Here is an 18,247-nt window from a genome sequence, read left to right on the forward strand (position 1 = left end):
TGAAAACTTTTAAGCTGTTTTGGTAAATTTGAAACTTTTGATAAATGTTGATTTGTGTATTGGTAAATTTTAAGTTGTGTCTGTTTTGGTAAATTTGAAGGTGTTTTGGTTAAGTTGAAGCTGTGTCTGTTTTGGTAAATTTGAAGGTGTGTTTTGCTTAATTTGAAGCTGTTTTGGTAAATTTGAAGTTTTGTCACGTTGGGTTTCCCTAGTTCTGCTGTGTTTGAAACGATGGATATTTAGATTTATATATAACATCGACAGGTAGATTGCTAGCTCCCTCTGAAGACCTTGGTAAGTGGCTCTTAGAAGAGCCGTTTTGGGTGTGTTGGTGCGGGTTGATTTTGTAACCTCAGGCGCTCTGCTCTACTTGGAGATGGTGTACTGGGTGATCGCCTTGGTGCCCTGGGTGACGGCATGCTCGGCCAGCTTACCGGACAGCAAGAGGCGGACATTTCCCATTCTCCCAGTTACAGAAAGCCTTTGTGACATCCCCACATTTCTCTCCCTCCAGCTACACAAAACCTCTGTATCATTCCCACATTTCTCCCTCTCGCCCAGTCACACAACCCTCCGCAACATTCCCAAATTTCCCTCTCTCCAGTTACATAAAACCTCTAACATTCTCACATTTCCCCCTCTCCCAGTTACATAAAACCTCGAACATTCCCACATTTCCTCTCTCCCAGTTGCACAAAACCTCTGTAACATTCCCACATTTCTCCCTCTCCAGTTACACAAAATCTCTGTAACATTCCCACATTTCCTCTCTCCCAGTTGCACAAAACCTCTAACATTCCCACATTTCTCCCTCTCCAGTTACACAAAACCTCTAACATTCCCACATTTCTCCCTCTCCAGTTACACAAACCCCCTGTGATATTCCCACATTGCTGCCTCTCTCCCAGTTACACTGATGCTGATATTCCCACATTTCCCTCTCCCAGTTACACAAAACCTGTGTAACATTCCCACATTGCTCCCTCTCTGCAGTTACACAAAACCCTGTGATATTCCCACATTGCTACCTCTCTCCCAGTTACACCGATGGTGATATTCCCACATTTCCCTCTCTACCAGTTACACAAAACCTCTGCGACATTTCAACATTGCTCTCTCCCAGTTGGACATCGTCTGTGATATTCCCACATTACCCTCTCTGCAGTGACACATAACCTCTGCAGCATTCCCACATTGCTTCCTCTACTCCCAGTTACACAAAACATTCCCACAAAAAATCTTTTATTGTCACAAGTATGAAGATACTGTGAAAAGCCCCTTGCTCCCTCTCCCAGTTAGTAATCTTCTGTAACATTCCCACATTGCTCCCTCTCGTTACATAAAACCTCTGCGACGTTCCCACATCTCCAGGTCAGGTTGACTAACAGCCCAGGAATGGTCCCAGGTTTGGACGTGGGGGTCTCCCATTAGACTTTCCGATCTCGCCAGGAGGCAGCGGAAAGTTTTCCCCTTTAAAACTGGTTCTCATTCCCCCTCAGATGCGGTTGTTTTTAGCTATTATTTGTTGTGTTGCTCAGGGATTTATTGATGGTGTTGTCTGGATCCGGGGCTTGATGTTGTGATTGTTTCTCTTTCTCGGAGGGAGTCGGTGGCTCTGAAAAGAGCCTTTTTGTTTTGTGTCTGCTTTTTATTTCTCCTCCTTGCCCGCTCTGCCTCTTTGCCGCCCGCTGGTTTCCTCCGTTGCCGCCGCCTCTCCTTCCCCTTCGTGCCCGGCGGCCGGATCAGCCCGTGGCGCCGCCGGCTCCTTGCCCGCTTTGCGGAGCCGCCCGCCCAGCCTCCGCACGCCGGTGGCTTTGGTGCTTCTCCTGCGGTCGCCGGCAGCCTTCCTTTGGCCGCCTCCTCCCGGCTTCTTCTTCTTGGGGAGCCGGCCCGGGCTCTTCACCTTGGCTCTGGGGCCGGGAGCCGCTCTCCGCTGCTGCCGGCCGCCCCCCCGCCGGGTCCTGTGGGTGGGGGCGGCAGCGGCCGGGCGGCTCTGGCCCTCCAGGTGTTGCCGGTTGATCCTGAAGGAGGCCGAGGCCCCGGTGCCCGCCGTCTGCAGCAGCGAGCCGCCGCTGACCAGGCTCCGCACCGCCTGGTTCACCCGCGAGTTGATCCGCGGCACGTCGTAGCCGGCGGCCGACAGCGCCTTCTTGACGCCGGCCAGCGAGAGGCCGCGGCGCTCCCGGGAGGAGGCCACCGCCTCCACGATGTGTTCCGACACGGTGGGCAATCCCCCCGCCGGCTCGGCCTGGCGCCCGTTGGGCGGCAGCGCCGGACCCCTCCGCCGCCTGGTCTCCCTGCCCCGGGAGGGGCCTCCGCGCCGACCGCCCAAAACCATTGGCGACGGCGGCGCCTTCAGCACCTTCGCTTCGCCGCCCCTCCCGGACTGAGCGCTTCCCGCGCTCCTCGGCGCCGACACTGCAATTAGCAGGCGGGCGGCAGCGGCGGCGCCTTTTCAACACCCGAGGCGGACGCGATAGAGGCGAATCCTCCCACTGGGAGCCGCCGCCGTGCCTCAACCCCTCGGCGCATGCTCCCCAACCCACTCGGCACGTTTTCCCCAGCCCACGGCGCATGCTCCCCAACCCACGGCGCATGCTCCCCAACCCACTCGGCACGTTTTCCCCAGCCCATGGCGCATGCTCCCCAACCCACTTGGCACGTTTTCCCCAGCCCACGGCGCATGCTCCCCAACCCTCTCGGCACGTTTTCCCCAGCCCACGGCGCATGCTCCACAACCCACTCGGCACGTTTTCCCCAGCCCACTGCGCATGCTCCCCAACCCACTCGGCACGTTTCCCCCAGCCCACGGCGCATGCTCCCCAACCCACTCTGAACGTTTTTCCCAGCCCACGGCGCATGCTCCCCAACCCACACGGCACGTTTTCCCCAGCCCACGGCGCATGCTCCCCAACCCACTCGGCACGTATTCCCCAACTCAGTCGGCGCGTGGTCCCCAACCCTTGGCGCATGCTCCCCAACTCACTGGGTACGTGTTCCCCAGCCCACGGCGCATGCTCCCCGACGCGGCACGTGTTCCCGAACGCACGGTGCATGCTCCTCAACCCACGTGGTTCCTAATGCACACTGGCCAGTCGCCTCAGTCTGCTCGGCGCATGCTCACTAACCCACTAGTCACGTGCTCCTGAACTCACCAGGCGCGCGTTCTGCCTCCTGTGTTTGCGAACTAAAAGGAGCTTTTGGCTAGTTTGCACGTTTAAACTTTTAACTCCCTGCCCTTCCTCCCTCCTGCCATAACGGAGTGCGTCCAGCAACACTGTGCACCTAATGCAAAGTGAACCTTCAATCCGCCTTGACTTCCAGGAACTAAGAGCAAGGCAACATTTATTTATTTGTGTTCAGAATGTTTCCCCAAGTTCTTTTTGAGATGAGGCCACTGTTGCACTGTGGGAGACTCTATAGATGGCGATGTACATACATGTGAAATAAACACAAAACATATATATAAATATTTATATCTACATATAAAACAAACCACACACACACCTTTCATACATGTAATCTAACAAACCACCCGTTTACTTGCAAGATCTTCACATAATCTATTCCCCTGTGTGCTCATCTAAATGAAATTCTTCCCCACCGCTCCCAGGCGTCTTAAACCTGTCCGTGGTTTGCAACAACACAGACTAACCTTTGGCTGTCCCGAACGTTGGTGGCATCAGTTGGTCACAGTTTACAACACACCGTAACAAACTATTTCTCTCCGTCCCTTTTATACTTAGCATTCAGCAAAACCCTTTTTAAAAAAACCAGAAGTCATGGTTAGCACAATTGCTTCACAGCTCCAGGGTCCCAGGTTCGATTCCGGCTTGGGTCACTGTCTGTGTGGAGTCTGCACATTCTCCCCGTGTGTGCGTGGGTTTACATCGGGTGCTCCGGTTTCCTCCCACGGCCCAAAGATGTGCAGGTTAGGTGGATTGGCCATGATAAATTGCCCTTAGTGTCCAAAATTGCCCTTAGTGTTGGGTGGGGTTACTGGGTTATGGGGATAGGGTGGAGGTGTTGATCTTGGGTCGGGTGCTCTTTCCAAGAGCCGGTGCAGACTCGATGGGCCGAATGGCCTCCTTCTGCACTGTAAATAAATTCTATGGCCGAGGTACAGATAAGTGTCCTGCTGAGAGGAGGGTTATTTCTCCAGCAGATGAGGGCAGGACAGTTACACAATGTAATAAATTCACAGAGGCAGAAGTCCCTTCACAATTTCTTTTATTTTGCAAACCAACAGCCAACCAGCCAGGTGCATTCAAGCTTGCTGTCTGTACTGGGAGTGCGGAGGATCTGACAGTCCCTGTTATATACAGAGAAAGGGGTACCATGATTGGGCCACTAATCAGGGAACTAGTATTCTAATTGGCCAATCTCAAAGACCTGGCCGAAGTCATTACACACAAATACAAGTTAGTTGTATTAAATCAATCCCAGTTACTTGCAGCATGACGGTGGAAGTCGCTATTCTGGTCGGGTTTATGGTTTTCACCATATGCAGCTGAAAGTAGAATACTTTCTGCCAGGGCTGCATTTTCTGTCTTTATTTCAGATTTCCAGCAACATTCGCAGTATTTTACTTGCATGATACGACGCCATGTTGTATTATTCCTCCTGAGCTTGTCACATATTCTGTTTAGATTACAGACACTTAAAGATATTCAGTACATCACACAGCATGAAAATGACCATGAGGCCGTCATCATCCTGTGACTAATAAATAAATAAATTAATTAATTTCTATGAGATTTTTATAGGCCAGCATTTGTTTGTTGCCCAACCCTATTTCTCCTGAGAAGGTGGTGGTGAGCTGCCTTCTTGAACCGCTGCCGTCCATGCGGTGTAGGTGCACCCACCATGCTGCTAGGGAGGGAGCTCCAGGATTTTGACTCAGCGACTCTGAAGGAATGGCCGATCTATTTCCCAGTCAGGATGGGGAGTGATTTGGAAGGGAACCTCCATGTGGGGGTGATCCCAGATATCTGCTGCTCTTGTCCTTCTAAATGGTGGTGGCCGTGGGTTTGAAATGTGCTGTGGATAGAGATTTGATGAGTTCTTGCAGTGCATCTTGTAGCCAGTACGCATGGATGGCACAATAGTTAGCAATACTGCCTCGCAGCGCCAGGGATCCAGGTTCAATTCTGGCCTTGCTGACTGTGTGGAGTCTGAATGTTCTCCCGGTGTTTAGGTGGGTTTCCTCCGGGTGCTCTGGTTTCTTCCCACGGTCCAAAGATGTGCAGGTTCGCTGGATTGGCGTGCTAAATTGCCCCTTAGAGTTCAAAGATGTGCAGGTTAGGTTGGGTTATGGGGATAGATTGGGGAAGTAGGATGCTCTTTCAAAGGGCTGTGTTATGGGCCAGGGATTACAAAACCCCAAAGTGTATCATGGAGTTCACCTGACCCACAACTTTTAATAGATTGCGGTGTGGGGAGCACACGGTCCACTCTACAGGTGTGGTACAGCAGAAATGGAAAAGTATTTTTTAAAGCAAAACAATGTTTATTCTATGAACTCAAGTTAACCTTTTTAAAACATACAGTGAACATCTTAGCAACCATTAATTCAAATACAACCCCCAAAGAATACAATACTAAGTAATTCTTACTTTCCTTGACATCCATAAGACTTAAAAACACCTTTTAACAGAAAGACATCAGGCTTAACTTCACTTCTAAGAACAGTTACTACATTGAAATCAGCAAATGGACATTCATACGCCTGCAGAGATTCACACACATCCTGTTGTGATTGCAGCTTCTCCAAAACTAAAATGAAACCAAACCCTGCAGCAAAAAGCCTAAAGCGAAAGTAAAAAGCTGACAGACAGCCTAGCTCCACCCACTCTCTGACATCACTGCAGTAATAAACACCCCTTTCTTAAAGGTACTCTCACTACAGATATTTATATACACACCCATTTCTTAAAGGTACTCTCACATGACAGTTGGCGCAAACTCGATAGACTGAATGACCTCCTTCTGCACAGTAGGAGTTCTATGGCTACTCAAACTCGATAGACTGAATGACCTCCTTCTGCACAGTAGGAGTTCTATGGCTACTAGGAGAAACACTTGGAGTTTCGGCGGGAGCGGAGTGCAGGGGCTGCCGGTAGGTGAGTATTTAAGTTTAAAATAACTTACATTGCAGGAGCAGCACTTGGAGTTTCAGCAGGAGTGGAGTGCAGAGGCTGCTGGTGGGTGAGTATTTAAGTTTAAAATAACTTAGGGGCAGCACGGTAGCATGGTGGATAGCACAATTGCTTCACAGCTCCAGGGTCCCAGGTTCGATTCCCGGCTTGGGTCACTGTCTGTGCGGAGTCTGCACGTCCTCCCCGTGTGTGCGTGGGTTTCCTCCGGGTGCTCCGGTTTCCTCCCACAGTCCAAAGATGTGCAGGTTAGGTGGATTGGCCATGATAAATTGCCCCTAGTGTCCAAAATTGCCCTTAGTGTTGGGTGGGGTTACTGGGTTATAGGGATAAGGTGGAGGTGTGGATCTTGGGTAGGGTGCTCTTATCAAGAGCCGGTGCAGACTCGATGGGCCGAATGGCCTCCTTCTGCACTGTAAATTCTATGAATCTATGAACTTACCTTGCAGGAGCAGCACTTGGAGTTCAGCGGGAGCGGAGTGCAGAGGCTGCTGGTGGGTGAGTATTTAGGTTTAAAACACTTGCCTGGTCCCGTTTCTGTTCCTCTTTGCTGTTGTATTTTTAAAAAAAAAATATTTTTTAAGGCGGGAACCGGAAGTTAGACCCGCGGACTTCTGGGAACGTTCCCCCCCCCCCCCCCCCTCCCCTCACCAATAAATTCTGGTGGAGAGGAAACCCGAGACACTACACGTGTAGTGTCTCCCACCCGCCCTCCTCCTCTAACCTAATAATAAAACCCATTGGTGTGAGGTAAGTACCATATTATATTATTATTATTTTAAATTTTTATTTTTTTAATTTAATTTATTTGTTAGCCAGAGCTTGGTTGAAAGTTAGAGGGATGGCTGGGAAGGGAGTGCAATGTTCCTCCTGCAGGATGTTTGAGGTGAGGGATGCCGTTGGTGTCCCTGCTGATTTTACCTGCAGGAAGTGCAGCCATCTCCAGCTCCTCCAAGACTGAGTTAGGGAACTGGAGCTGGAGTTGGATGAACTTCGGATCATTCGGGAGGCAGAGGGAGTCATAGATAGCAGCTTCAGGGAATTAGTTACACCAAAGATTGGAGATAGGTGGGTAACTGTAAGAGGGACTGGGAAGAAGCAGTCAGTGCAGGGATCCCCTGCGGTCGTTCCCCTGAGAAACAAGTATACCGCTTTGGATACTTGTGGGGACGACGACTTACCAGGGGTAAGCCATGGGGTACGGGCCTCTGGCACGGAGTCTGTCCCTGTTGCTCAGAAGGGAAGGGGGGAGAGGAGCAGAGCATTAGTAATTGGGGACTCGATAGTCAGGGGCACAGATAGGAGATTTTGTGGGAGCGAGAGAGACTCACGTTTGGTATGTTGCCTCCCAGGTGCAAGGGTACGTGATGTCTCGGATTGTGTTTTCCGGGTCCTTAAGGGGGAGGGGGAGCAGCCCCAAGTCGTGGTCCACATTGGCACTAACGACATAGGTAGGAAAAGGGACAAGGATGTCAGGCAGGCTTTCAGAGAGCTAGGATGGAAGCTCAGAACTAGAACAAACAGGGTTGTTATCTCTGGGTTGTTGCCCATGCCACGTGATAATGAGATGAGGAATAGTGAGAGAGAGCAATTAAACACGTGGCTACAGGGATGGTGCAGGCGGGAGGGATTCAGATTTCTGGATAACTGGGGCTCTTTCTGGGGAAGGTGGGACCTCTACAGACAGGATGGTCTACATCTGAACCTGAGGGGCACAAATATCCTGGGGGGGAGATTTGTTAGTGCTCTTTGGGGGGGGGGTTTAAACTAATGCAGCAGGGGCATGGGAACCTGGATTATAGTTTTAGGGTACGGGAGAATGAGAGTACAGAGGTCAGGAGCACAGATTTGACATCGCAGGAGGGGGCCAGTGTTCAGGTAAGTGGTTTGAAGTGTGTCTACTTCAATGCCAGGAGTATACGAAATAAGGTAGGGGAACTGGCAGCATGGGTTGGTACCTGGGACTTCGATGTTGTGGCCATTTCGGAGACATGGATAGAGCAGGGACAGGAATGGATGTTGCAGGTTCCGGGGTTTAAGTGTTTTAGTAAGCTCAGAGAAGGAGGCAAAAGAGGGGGAGGTGTGGCGCTGCTAGTCAAGAGCAGTATTACGGTGGCGGAGAGGATGCTAGATGGGGACTCATCTTCCGAGGTAGTATGGGCTGAGGTTAGAAACAGGAAAGGAGAGGTCACCCTGTTGGGAGTTTTCTATAGGCCTCCAAATAGTTCTAGGGATCTAGAGGAAAGGATGGTGAGGATGATCCTGGATATGAGCGAAAGTAACAGGGTAGTTATTATGGGAGACTTTAACTTTCCAAATATTGACTGGAAAAGATATAGCTCGAGTACATTAGATGGGTTGTTTTTTGTACAATGTGTGCAGGAGGGTTTCCTGACACAATATGTTGACAGGCCAACAAGAGGTGAGGCCACGTTGGATTTGGTTTTGGGTAATGAACCAGGCCAGGTGTTGGATTTGGAGATAGGAGAGCACTTTGGGGACAGTGACCATAATTCGGTGACTTTTAAGTTAGTGATGGAAAGGGATAAGTATACGCCGCAGGGCAAGAGTTATAGCTGGAGGAAGGGCAATTATGATGCCATTAGACGTGACTTGGGGGGGGGATAGGTTGGAGAAGTAGGCTGCAAGTGTTGGGCACACTGGATAAGTGGAGCTTGTTCAAGGAACAGCTACTGCGTGCTCTTGATAAGTACGTACCGGTCAGGCAGGGAGGAAGGCGTAGAGCGAGGGAACCGTGGTTTACCAAAGAAGAGGAATCTCTTGTTAAGAGGAAGAAGGAGGCCTATGTGAAGATGAGGTGTGAAGTTTCAGTTGGGGCGATGGTTAGTTGCAAGGTAGCGAGGAAGGATCTAAAGAGAGAGCTAAGACGAGCAAGGAGGGGACATGAGAAGTATTTGGCAGGTAGGATCAAGGAAAACCCAAAAGCTTTCTATAGGTATGTCAGGAATAAGCGAATGACTAGGGTAAGAGTAGGACCAGTCAAGGACAGGGATGGGAAGTTGTGTGTGGAGTCTGAAGAGATAGGCGAGATACTAAATGAATATTTTTCGTCAGTATTCACTCAGGAAAAAGATAATGTTGTGGAGGAGAATGCTGAGACCCAGGCTATTAGAATAGATGGCATTGAGGTACGTAGGGAAGAGGTGTTGGCAATTCTTGACAGGCTGAAAATAGATAAGTCCCCGGGTCCTGATGGGATTTATCCTAGGATTCTCTGGGAGGCCAGGGAAGAGATTGCTGGACCTTTGGCTTTGATTTTTATGTCATCATTGGCTACAGGAATAGTGCCAGAGGACTGGAGGATAGCAAATGTGGTCCCTTTGTTCAAAAAGGGGAGTAGAGACAACCCCGGCAACTATAGACCGGTGAGCCTCACGTCTGTAGTGGGTAAAGTCTTGGAGGGGATTATAAAAGACAAGATTTATCATCATCTAGATAGGAATAATATGATCAGGGATAGTCAGCATGGCTTTGTGAAGGGTAGGTCATGCCTCACAAACCTTATCGAGTTCTTTGAGAAGGTGACTGAACAGGTAGACGAGGATAGAGCAGTTGATGTGGTGTATATGGATTTCAGTAAAGTGTTTGATAAGGTTCCCCACGGTAGGCGATTGCAGAAAATATGGAGGCTGGGGATTGAGGGTGATTTAGAGATGTGGATCAGAAATTGGCTAGCTGAAAGACGATACAGTTACAAGTGGCATACCACAAGGATCTGTTCTGGGGCCATTGCTGTTTGTCATTTTTATCAATGACCTAGAGGAGGGCGCAGAAGGGTGGGTGAGTAAATTTGCAGACGACACTAAAGTCGGTGGTGTTGTCGACAGTGTGGAAGGATGTAGCAGGTTACAGAGGGACATAGATAAGCTGCAGAGCTGGGCTGAGAGGTGGCAAATGGAGTTTAATGTAGAGAAGTGTGAGGTGATTCACTTTGGAAGGAATAACAGGAATGCGGAATATTTGGCTAATGGTAAAGTTCTTGGAAGTGTGGATGAGCAGAGGGATCTAGGTGTCCATGTACATAGATCCCTGAAAGTTGCCACCCAGGTTGATAGGGTTGTGAAGAAGGCCTATGGAGTGTTGGCCTTTATTGGTAGAGGGATTGAGTTCCGGAGTCATGAGATCATGTTGCAGCTGTACAAAACTCTGGTACGGCCGCATTTGGAGTATTGCGTACAGGTCTGGTCACCGCATTATAGGAAGGACGTGGTGGCTTTGGAGCGGGTGCAGAGGAGATTTACCAGGATGTTGCCTGGTATGGAGGGAAAATCTTATGAGGAAAGGCTGATGGACTTGAGGTTGTTTTCGTTGGAGAGAAGGTTAAGAGGAAACTTAATAGAGGCATACAAAATGATCAGGGCGTTAGATAGGGTGGACAGTGAGAGCCTTCTCCCGCGGATGGAAATGGCTGGCATGAGGGGACATAGCTTTAAACTGAGGGTAATAGATATAGGACAGAGGTCAGAGGTAGGTTCTTTACGCAAAGAGTGGTGAGGCCGTGGAATGCCCTACCTGCAACAGTAGTGAACTCGCCAACATTGAGGGCATTTAAAAGTTTATTGGATAAGCATATGGATGATAATGGCATAGTGTAGGTTAGATGGCTTTTGTTTCGGTGCAACATCGTGGGCCGAAGGGCCTGTACTGCGCTGTATTGTTCTATGTTCTACTGTGCATCAGTGGTAGGGATTGAATGTTTGTTGAAAGGGTGACAATAAAGTTGAGCTGCTTCATCCTGGATAGTGTTGAGCTTCTTGAGTGTTGTTGTAGCTGCGCCTCAATCAGGCAAGTGAAGAGTTTTCCATCATACTCCTGACTTGTTCCCTGTAGGTGGTGGACAGGCTTTGGGAAGCAGGTGAGTTATTCGCTGCAGGATTCCTCTTGTTACGTGGCTAGTCCAGTTCAGTTTCTGGTCAATGGTAACCCCCAGGATGTTGATAGTAGGGGATTCAATGATGGCAATGTCATTGAATGTCAAGGGACGATGATTTGACTCTCTTATTGGAAATGGTCATTGCCTGGCACTTGTGTTGTCTGAATGCTACTTACCACTTGTCAGCCCAAGCCTGGATATTGTCCACGTCTTGCTGAACTTGCATGTGGACTGCTTCAGTGTGTGAGGAGTTACGAATGGTGCTAAACATTGTTTAATCAATGAACATTCCCATATATAGCCTTATGATGGAAGGAAGATCATTGATGAAGCAGCTGAAGATGATTGGGCCTAGGATACTGCCCTGAGGAACTCCTGCAGTGATGTGCTGGAGCTAAGATGATTGACCTCCAACCACCACAACCATCTTCCTTTGTGTCAGGTATGACTCCAACCAGTGGAGAGTTTTCTCCAAAATCCAATTGCCTCCAGTTTTGCTAGGTATAGAATTATGTGAAGACTATGATGTGGACATGACTGCCTGGCAATGTCTGTTGCCTGCCCTTCAAATTAGATTAGAATTTCCAAATATAAGGTGGAGGGGGAGGAATCTGCTGATTACCAAGGGAAAGGGGAGCAGAAAAGTTACCCATGCCTTGGTTATTGAAATGTAGACCAGAGATGTGCCTGTCTCAGTCAATTGGCATCCACTTACACTCCACGTCACCGGAAACCATGGCACTTTAGAATGCAATATTTTTCTAATCAACTGAACAACTTTGGCTGAACAACTTGAGGCAAAAATTGAGGCCAATTTGTTAAAATGGAATGTTTTCCTGGCCCCCTCAATAGGTGAGGTGCAGAGACTAAAAGATTCCAATCCATTATGGATGAAACGATATGTAGCATAGGATTTAGAAACAACTACCAGATACTGTCATTGAACCCAACCATGAAAGAAGCAACACCAGGAAACACAGATGTTTACAATAATTTTAATGGCACTAGTCAATTGTCTCCAATGGCCCATGACCAATAACAAAGACTGAACTATCCCTGGATAGCCTCCAACCCCGACCCAATGCGACAAAATGACATGAGACAAACGTTTTCGTGAATGTGGCCTGTAAGGTCGCGCATTTGATCAGATAATTGGCTGGATGTCAACTGATCCATCCCCTCTCCCTTTTGAAACCCCTCCAGCGAGTCTGCACCGACCCACCGAAAGAGCACCGTACCCCCCCCCCCCCCCCGGAGCTTGATTCGGACACTAGGGGGCAATTGCCCCCTTTGGGAAGCTCTCCCTTTGCACCCTCTCTTCCTCCCCTCTCCCTTTGGGAACCCCTCCGTGTCCCTTGCTCCCGCCCCAGCCTGCGTCACGTGCCTCTGATGGCACTTCCGCTCCCGATCACCTGACCCGGGTTTTACACGCCGTTTCTTTATCACGCGCAGGCGCATTGGGCAGCCCAACGATCCAAACTGAAATGCTGAACGGTGCATCAGCTTCCCGGTGTGCGCCTGCGAGAGTGAGATGCAGTTTTTCGCCCTCCACGTTAAGCTCAATTTGACTTTGGTATAAAATGCAGGGCAAAGTTCTTAATGGACCCCAGCGGGACCAGGGTGATGCCACTGGGAACAATGCTTAAAACCCCGGTGATCATGTTGCCCGATTGAGTCACAATCTTATTACTTTGGTGAGGGAGAGGCGGCATGTTTCCACTCCAAACTGTAACTAAATGTGGCAACTTTACCAATAACTGTTTCTCTCCACACATGCTGTCAGGCCTGTGTTTTTCCAGGATTTTCTGTCCCCCTCACCCCCCCAAGATTCCCAGCTATCTAAAACAATGTGCGTTTACTCTTTGACAGTTAAACATTTAGGGAGTCCACAGGGCTGGAGAATGTTGAAAAGAGTGAATCTGGAACATCTTCACATCGAAATGAACACACCCGCCCGCCGGTTTAAATTGGAAACGTTTTTTGGCCGTCAGGGAAGGAACATCGATTACCAGGAGGGTGAAAGGATTGATTGATAATGAGTTGAACTCATGTTCCAATTTTATCAAGTATATTTTGCAACAAGAATTGCAGCTTTTAGTCGTGTTTGGGGGTGGTGGCAAAACAGTCCTTGCAAGCTTTCTACTTTGAGAAAGGAAACCTGGTTAGTAACCAGTTATGGAAAAACCCGACAGGTCAGGTATCAGTGCAAGGAAAGACGAAAATATCAAACGTTTCAGGTCTGCCCAGTGCAGTTCAGAGATTATAATCGTTTTGTCTTCTCCCCGGATTGCTGCCAGACCCCACACGGCATTTGCACATTTCCTGCAGCAACTTGCTTTCGTGTGTTGTACACGTAACCCTACAAAATGAAAAAAAAAACATTTGTTACATACGTCTCAATTCTCCTTTATTGAATCATTTATAACATTTAATGTCAGTTTTTCATAGCTCCCGGACCCGTTTCCAGCAACTGCAGCAAATTTGCTTTCGTTTTAAGTGTTTTTTTTCTATCGTACAAACTCTCAAATTAAACCTTAATTCGCTCCCTTTATGGAACTTTCAACAAGTGGAGATTTTTTAAAAAGGTGCTTGACTGATTCTGATCTTTCCGCAATATTCCGCTTTCAGCATTTACTTTTCTAACGGGTTTTCCAACTTGTTGCCTTGTGCACACACTAAAAAAAAAATCAACTTCTCTATTCTCTCCCCTTTGCAGGCGCCGGAATGTGGCGACTAAGGGCTTTTCACAGTAACTTCATTGCAGCGTTAATGTAAGCCTACTTATGACAGTAAACATTATTCAATCATTTTTAACACCCATGTTTGGACTTTGACGCTTATCCGTGACCCAGTTTACAATTTCACGGATTTGGTTTTGTAATGGGGTCTCACCGCCTTTTGCGTCGACCGCATAAAATAAGTCTGATTTTTTATATGGCTGTAACTCATTTTTCAGTGCCCATTATTCACCGGCCCCCTTAATTATCTAACATTCCTTTTTTCAATGTGGTCCCAGTTGGAAATAATTTTCAATTTTGTCTGCGCACGTATTGAATAAAACTGCAATCGCAACTGTCTTTATTAAATCAAGCTTACTATATCAAAGTAATGCAACCTAGAAATGCTTTGTACGTTCTTAATTCTGTTTATTAAATCAAAATTTTCTTTTAACGTGTAGCAGTAATTTGTTTTGGTAAAGTTCAGCGGCTGTGGACGTTTTCTCCACAGGTCGACTCCACGCCTTGCGTAGGTAGATTCTGGGGATTGGACTCTTCATGTGGCCGAATGACTGGGAGGACAGAAATCGACCTCCTGATCCGGGTGTTTCTCCGGAAGAGGCTCGGCTTTTTTCTCCTCCGTTCCGCCCGTCTTTCGCCCTTCCTCGACTTCCTGGCCAGCTTGACCGGCCGCCTGGGCGCCCCCTTCCGATGGACGGCCGGCCGCCTCCGCGGCCTCTTAGAATTAAAGTTAGGCATGGCGGCCTTGGAACCCGCGCCTTTCTTGGCGTCAGGAAGGCTGGCCGCCGGGCCCAACTTGCCGCATGTCAGTCTCTCGTGACGATCGCCCAGCTTCACCGAGGTCGAGGCGGCGAGGCTGCCGACCGCTTTGACCAGCGAGCCCCGCTTGAGGCTGCGGATGGGCGGCCGGGCGATCCGCGAGCTGTTGCGGCCCTTGCAGCCGCTGGCCGACAGCATCTTCTTCATCGCGGCCACCGTCAGGCCCCGCCGCTCCTTGGTGGCCGCCACCGCCTTCATGATGTGCTCAGCCACCGTGCAGCCAAACTTCTTGTGGCGGTACGGCCGACGCTTCTTTCTCCCCGCGACGTCCAACGTTTCGGCTTCGGCGGGAGGAGGAGGCGGGAGAGGCGGAGCCGGCGGTGGGGAGACCGCTGGTGCGGGGAAATCCATGGAAACCGACTCGACGTCCGCCATCTGCGAAACAATAGAGTGGTCCTGTCGGGGGCTCAGTGAGTCACTCCTAATTTGCACCTCCCTCTCCACTCCCGCTAGCAGCTACAGCTGCAATGTGAAGGCGGCGCGCCTGCCTCCGCGCTATTTAAAGCCCCGGCGCGGACCTGGGGGCGACCCAACTACCCCCCCCCCCGGAGTTTGCCACCCCCGCGTGCCAGACCTGGCGGCACGAGGCCGGCCATACCCCCGCGCAGTTTGTCCCCCCCCCCCCCCCCCCCCTGCTGGAGCAGCGCATTGTGACATCAGGATGCTCTCATTTTCCCGCCAAGGGAGACGGGTTTGCCGTTTCCCGCGCACCCCCCCCCCCCCCCCGCAACCAAACAAACCAATTTTAACACATTTTTAATGAATTGGATATCAATATGTGAGCGAAATGTCACAACTTACCAAACATTCGGATGGGAGACCAACAATGAGGATGTGACTAATCGAGTGGCTAGGCTCACAAGTGGAATTGAATAAAGAAATGAGCATGTTGCCAGAAAGGACAATAGAGACTTAATGAGACTTCTAAATAGACCTAATGGCGAAGCAAGTAGGATCTTGGGCCCCACTGGGCACAAAAGCAGGGAGGTTATACTGAACCTTGAGAAAACCCTGATTAGGCCCCAACTAGAGTATTGTATTCAGTGCTGGTCACTGCTGGGTCCTGGAGAGGGTGCAGATAAAATTCACCAGAACGGGTCAAGGAATGAGGCGCATTCAGTTGTTAGGGTTCTCACACCGGAGTGAAGGAGAATGAGTGGAGATTTGACAGAAATGGAGAAGATTAGGGCACGTTTTCTGTTTGGAATCCCAGTAGTGTAGGAGGCGATTAGGCCCAGAGTCTGCCTGGACCCTCCGAAAGGTCACCCTATCCCTCTGCATACATTAATCATGCCCAATGCATATAACCTGCACATTTTTGGACTGTGGGAGGAAACCCACGCAGACACGGGGAGAACGCGCAAACTCCATTCACCAGAGTCTGGAATCATAGCCGGGTCCCTGGAGCTGTGAGGCAGCTTTGCTAACCACTGTGCTGCCCATGAGGCAGTATCTCACTGGAGACTTAACGATTTCAAAGAGAAATTAGACAGGGATCCGAGGGTGATCAACCTGCGGCAGTGCGAGGATAGAGAGACGGGCAATAATACTGACTGGATTACCCTCCAGAGAGCGGGCATGGGCCCAATGGGCCTCTTTCTGCTCTGTAAAAGGCATTCTATCAGTGGGTATCTCAAGAAATCTTGTCTCGTCTCAGAAACAGCTTCCCATCACTAATTACCCAGCGGCGCAGCCTTATTTTATTATAACTTCAACTGAGATGCTTCCATGATCATTTTAACCCAGCCTTAGTAAACTTGTGCTAACCTATATAAAAAAAAATCAAATTCCAACTTGGATGGGGCACAGAACAGCAGATTAGTCAGCTGACTGTAAGAACCACCATGATCGCACTTGCCAGTGATCCTAGGTAAAGATATTCAGCTTCTTCACTTTCCCACTGAGGGATGGGCGTTACCCGTTTCCGACAGCGAAAATTTTCGCCTGTGGTCTGCCTCGTCCTTCCAAACCAGTCAGTGCTTCTCCCAACTTCTTTCCCTGTTCCTCCAGCAGTCTCACACACTGCAGTTGAATTTTGGGATTTCCCGATTCCTGGCTGCCGAACACGCTGAAGGATTTGTCGGGTGCTACAGCCTGGGTTGCAAGGAAGGGCTAGTGCCAATGTTGTAGCTGTACTGGAACAGCTAGGGGTGCGGCAAGTTCTGGAGCACATGTATCCAGTACTATTGCCGGAATATTGTCAGGGCCTTTGTAGTATCGAGTGCCTTCCGCTGTTTCTTGATAATACATGAATCGTTTTCTCTGAAGACTTAACATCTGCGATGCAGGGGGGACCTCCGGAGGATCATCCACTCGGCACTTCTGGTTGAAGATTGTTGCAAATGCTTCAGCCTCGTCTTTAGCAGAGGTGTGCTGGACTCCTTCCGTCTCCAGTGAATTGTCCACCACCATTCACAACAGTATGTTGGATCTGATCCTTTGGTTGTGGAACCGCTTCACTCCCTCACTTTCTATTCGACTTCATGTTTAGTGCTCACATTATAAACGTGGAGTTATAAAAGTTTAAGGCAATAAAATCAGCATATTAACAGGACCGGTTGTCTCTTCAATAAGTTAATTAGTGGCTCTTAAAAGAGCCTTTCCGCTGAAATCTACTCGTGAACAGCTCTCAACCACCGAACCCGTAGAGGGTTCGCCCTTGGCGCTTGAGGGCATACACAACATCCATGGCAGTGACAGTCTTGCGCTTAGCGTGCTCGGTGTAGGTGACAGAGTCGCGGATGATATTCTCCAGGAAGACCTTGAGAACCCCGCGGGTTTCCTCGTAAATGAGGCCGGAGATGCGCTTGACGCCGCCGCGCCGAGCCAGGCGGCGAATGGCAGGTTTAGTGATTCCCTGGATATTGTCTCGAAGGACTTTGCGGTGTCTCTTGGCGCCGCCCTTCCCTAGACCTTTCCCGCCTTTACCTCTACCAGACATCCCTCCCAGAGATTAAATCCTGCACTGGGAAACGAGCGGCTGCCGTCGCCCATTTATACCGGTGGCGCGGACCTGGTTGAAGAACGAAAGGGGCGGAGCCAGATGGCCGCGTGACGCTCGCCCTCCCGCCACAAACCCAAGTGTTTCCAATTTGGCGGCTGAGCAGAATGAGCATTTCTAGTTGAACGGATCTGTTGAACCGCAGAGGGGGAAAAACGCAATAACGTGAGAGCAAAGCGGATCGCTCTTGTTGTAGAAAACCTTTATTCTGACGCACCATCAACAACATGAAAGCACACTTTAAAGTGAATCTCAGATCCACAAATAGTAACGAATGGACCCGGAAATCAAAGTTGCAGAGTTGTCAAAATGCTAACGCACATTTCCCCACAGCTCCCTCGTGGCTGGCAAGCATCTGCACACTCAGGATGTCGCGCAGAATCTTTTACCGGTGCAGAAGGAGGTCATTCAGCCCACCGGGTGTGCACCGGGTCTCGGAAAGAGCATTCCACCCAGTCCTTCTCCCCTGCCTTCTCCCCCATAACCTTGCACATTCTCTCCCAGATGGCAATCCAATGTGGCGACGAGATTTTCACAGTAACTTCATTGCAATGTAAGCCTACTTGTGACAATAAAGAATATATTTTTAAAAATCCCTTTTGAATACCTCGATCGGACTTGCCTCCACCACACTTTCAGG

The 18,247-nt window shown here is 49.6% G+C and overlaps 1 protein-coding gene across 1 annotated transcript; it reads right to left on the minus strand.

Annotated features, from left to right (window-relative positions):
• Positions 1-16,216: 16,216 nt before the first annotated feature.
• Positions 16,217-17,550, minus strand: LOC140389438 (histone H4-like). Its single transcript, XM_072473576.1, has one exon. The coding sequence runs from the start codon at positions 17,545-17,547 to the stop codon at positions 17,236-17,238; it is 312 nt and encodes a 103-aa protein (XP_072329677.1). The 5' UTR covers positions 17,548-17,550; the 3' UTR covers positions 16,217-17,235.
• Positions 17,551-18,247: the final 697 nt, after the last annotated feature.

This window comes from Scyliorhinus torazame, chromosome 14 (assembly GCF_047496885.1).
Source record: "Scyliorhinus torazame isolate Kashiwa2021f chromosome 14, sScyTor2.1, whole genome shotgun sequence".
NCBI lineage: Eukaryota > Metazoa > Chordata > Chondrichthyes > Carcharhiniformes > Scyliorhinidae > Scyliorhinus > Scyliorhinus torazame.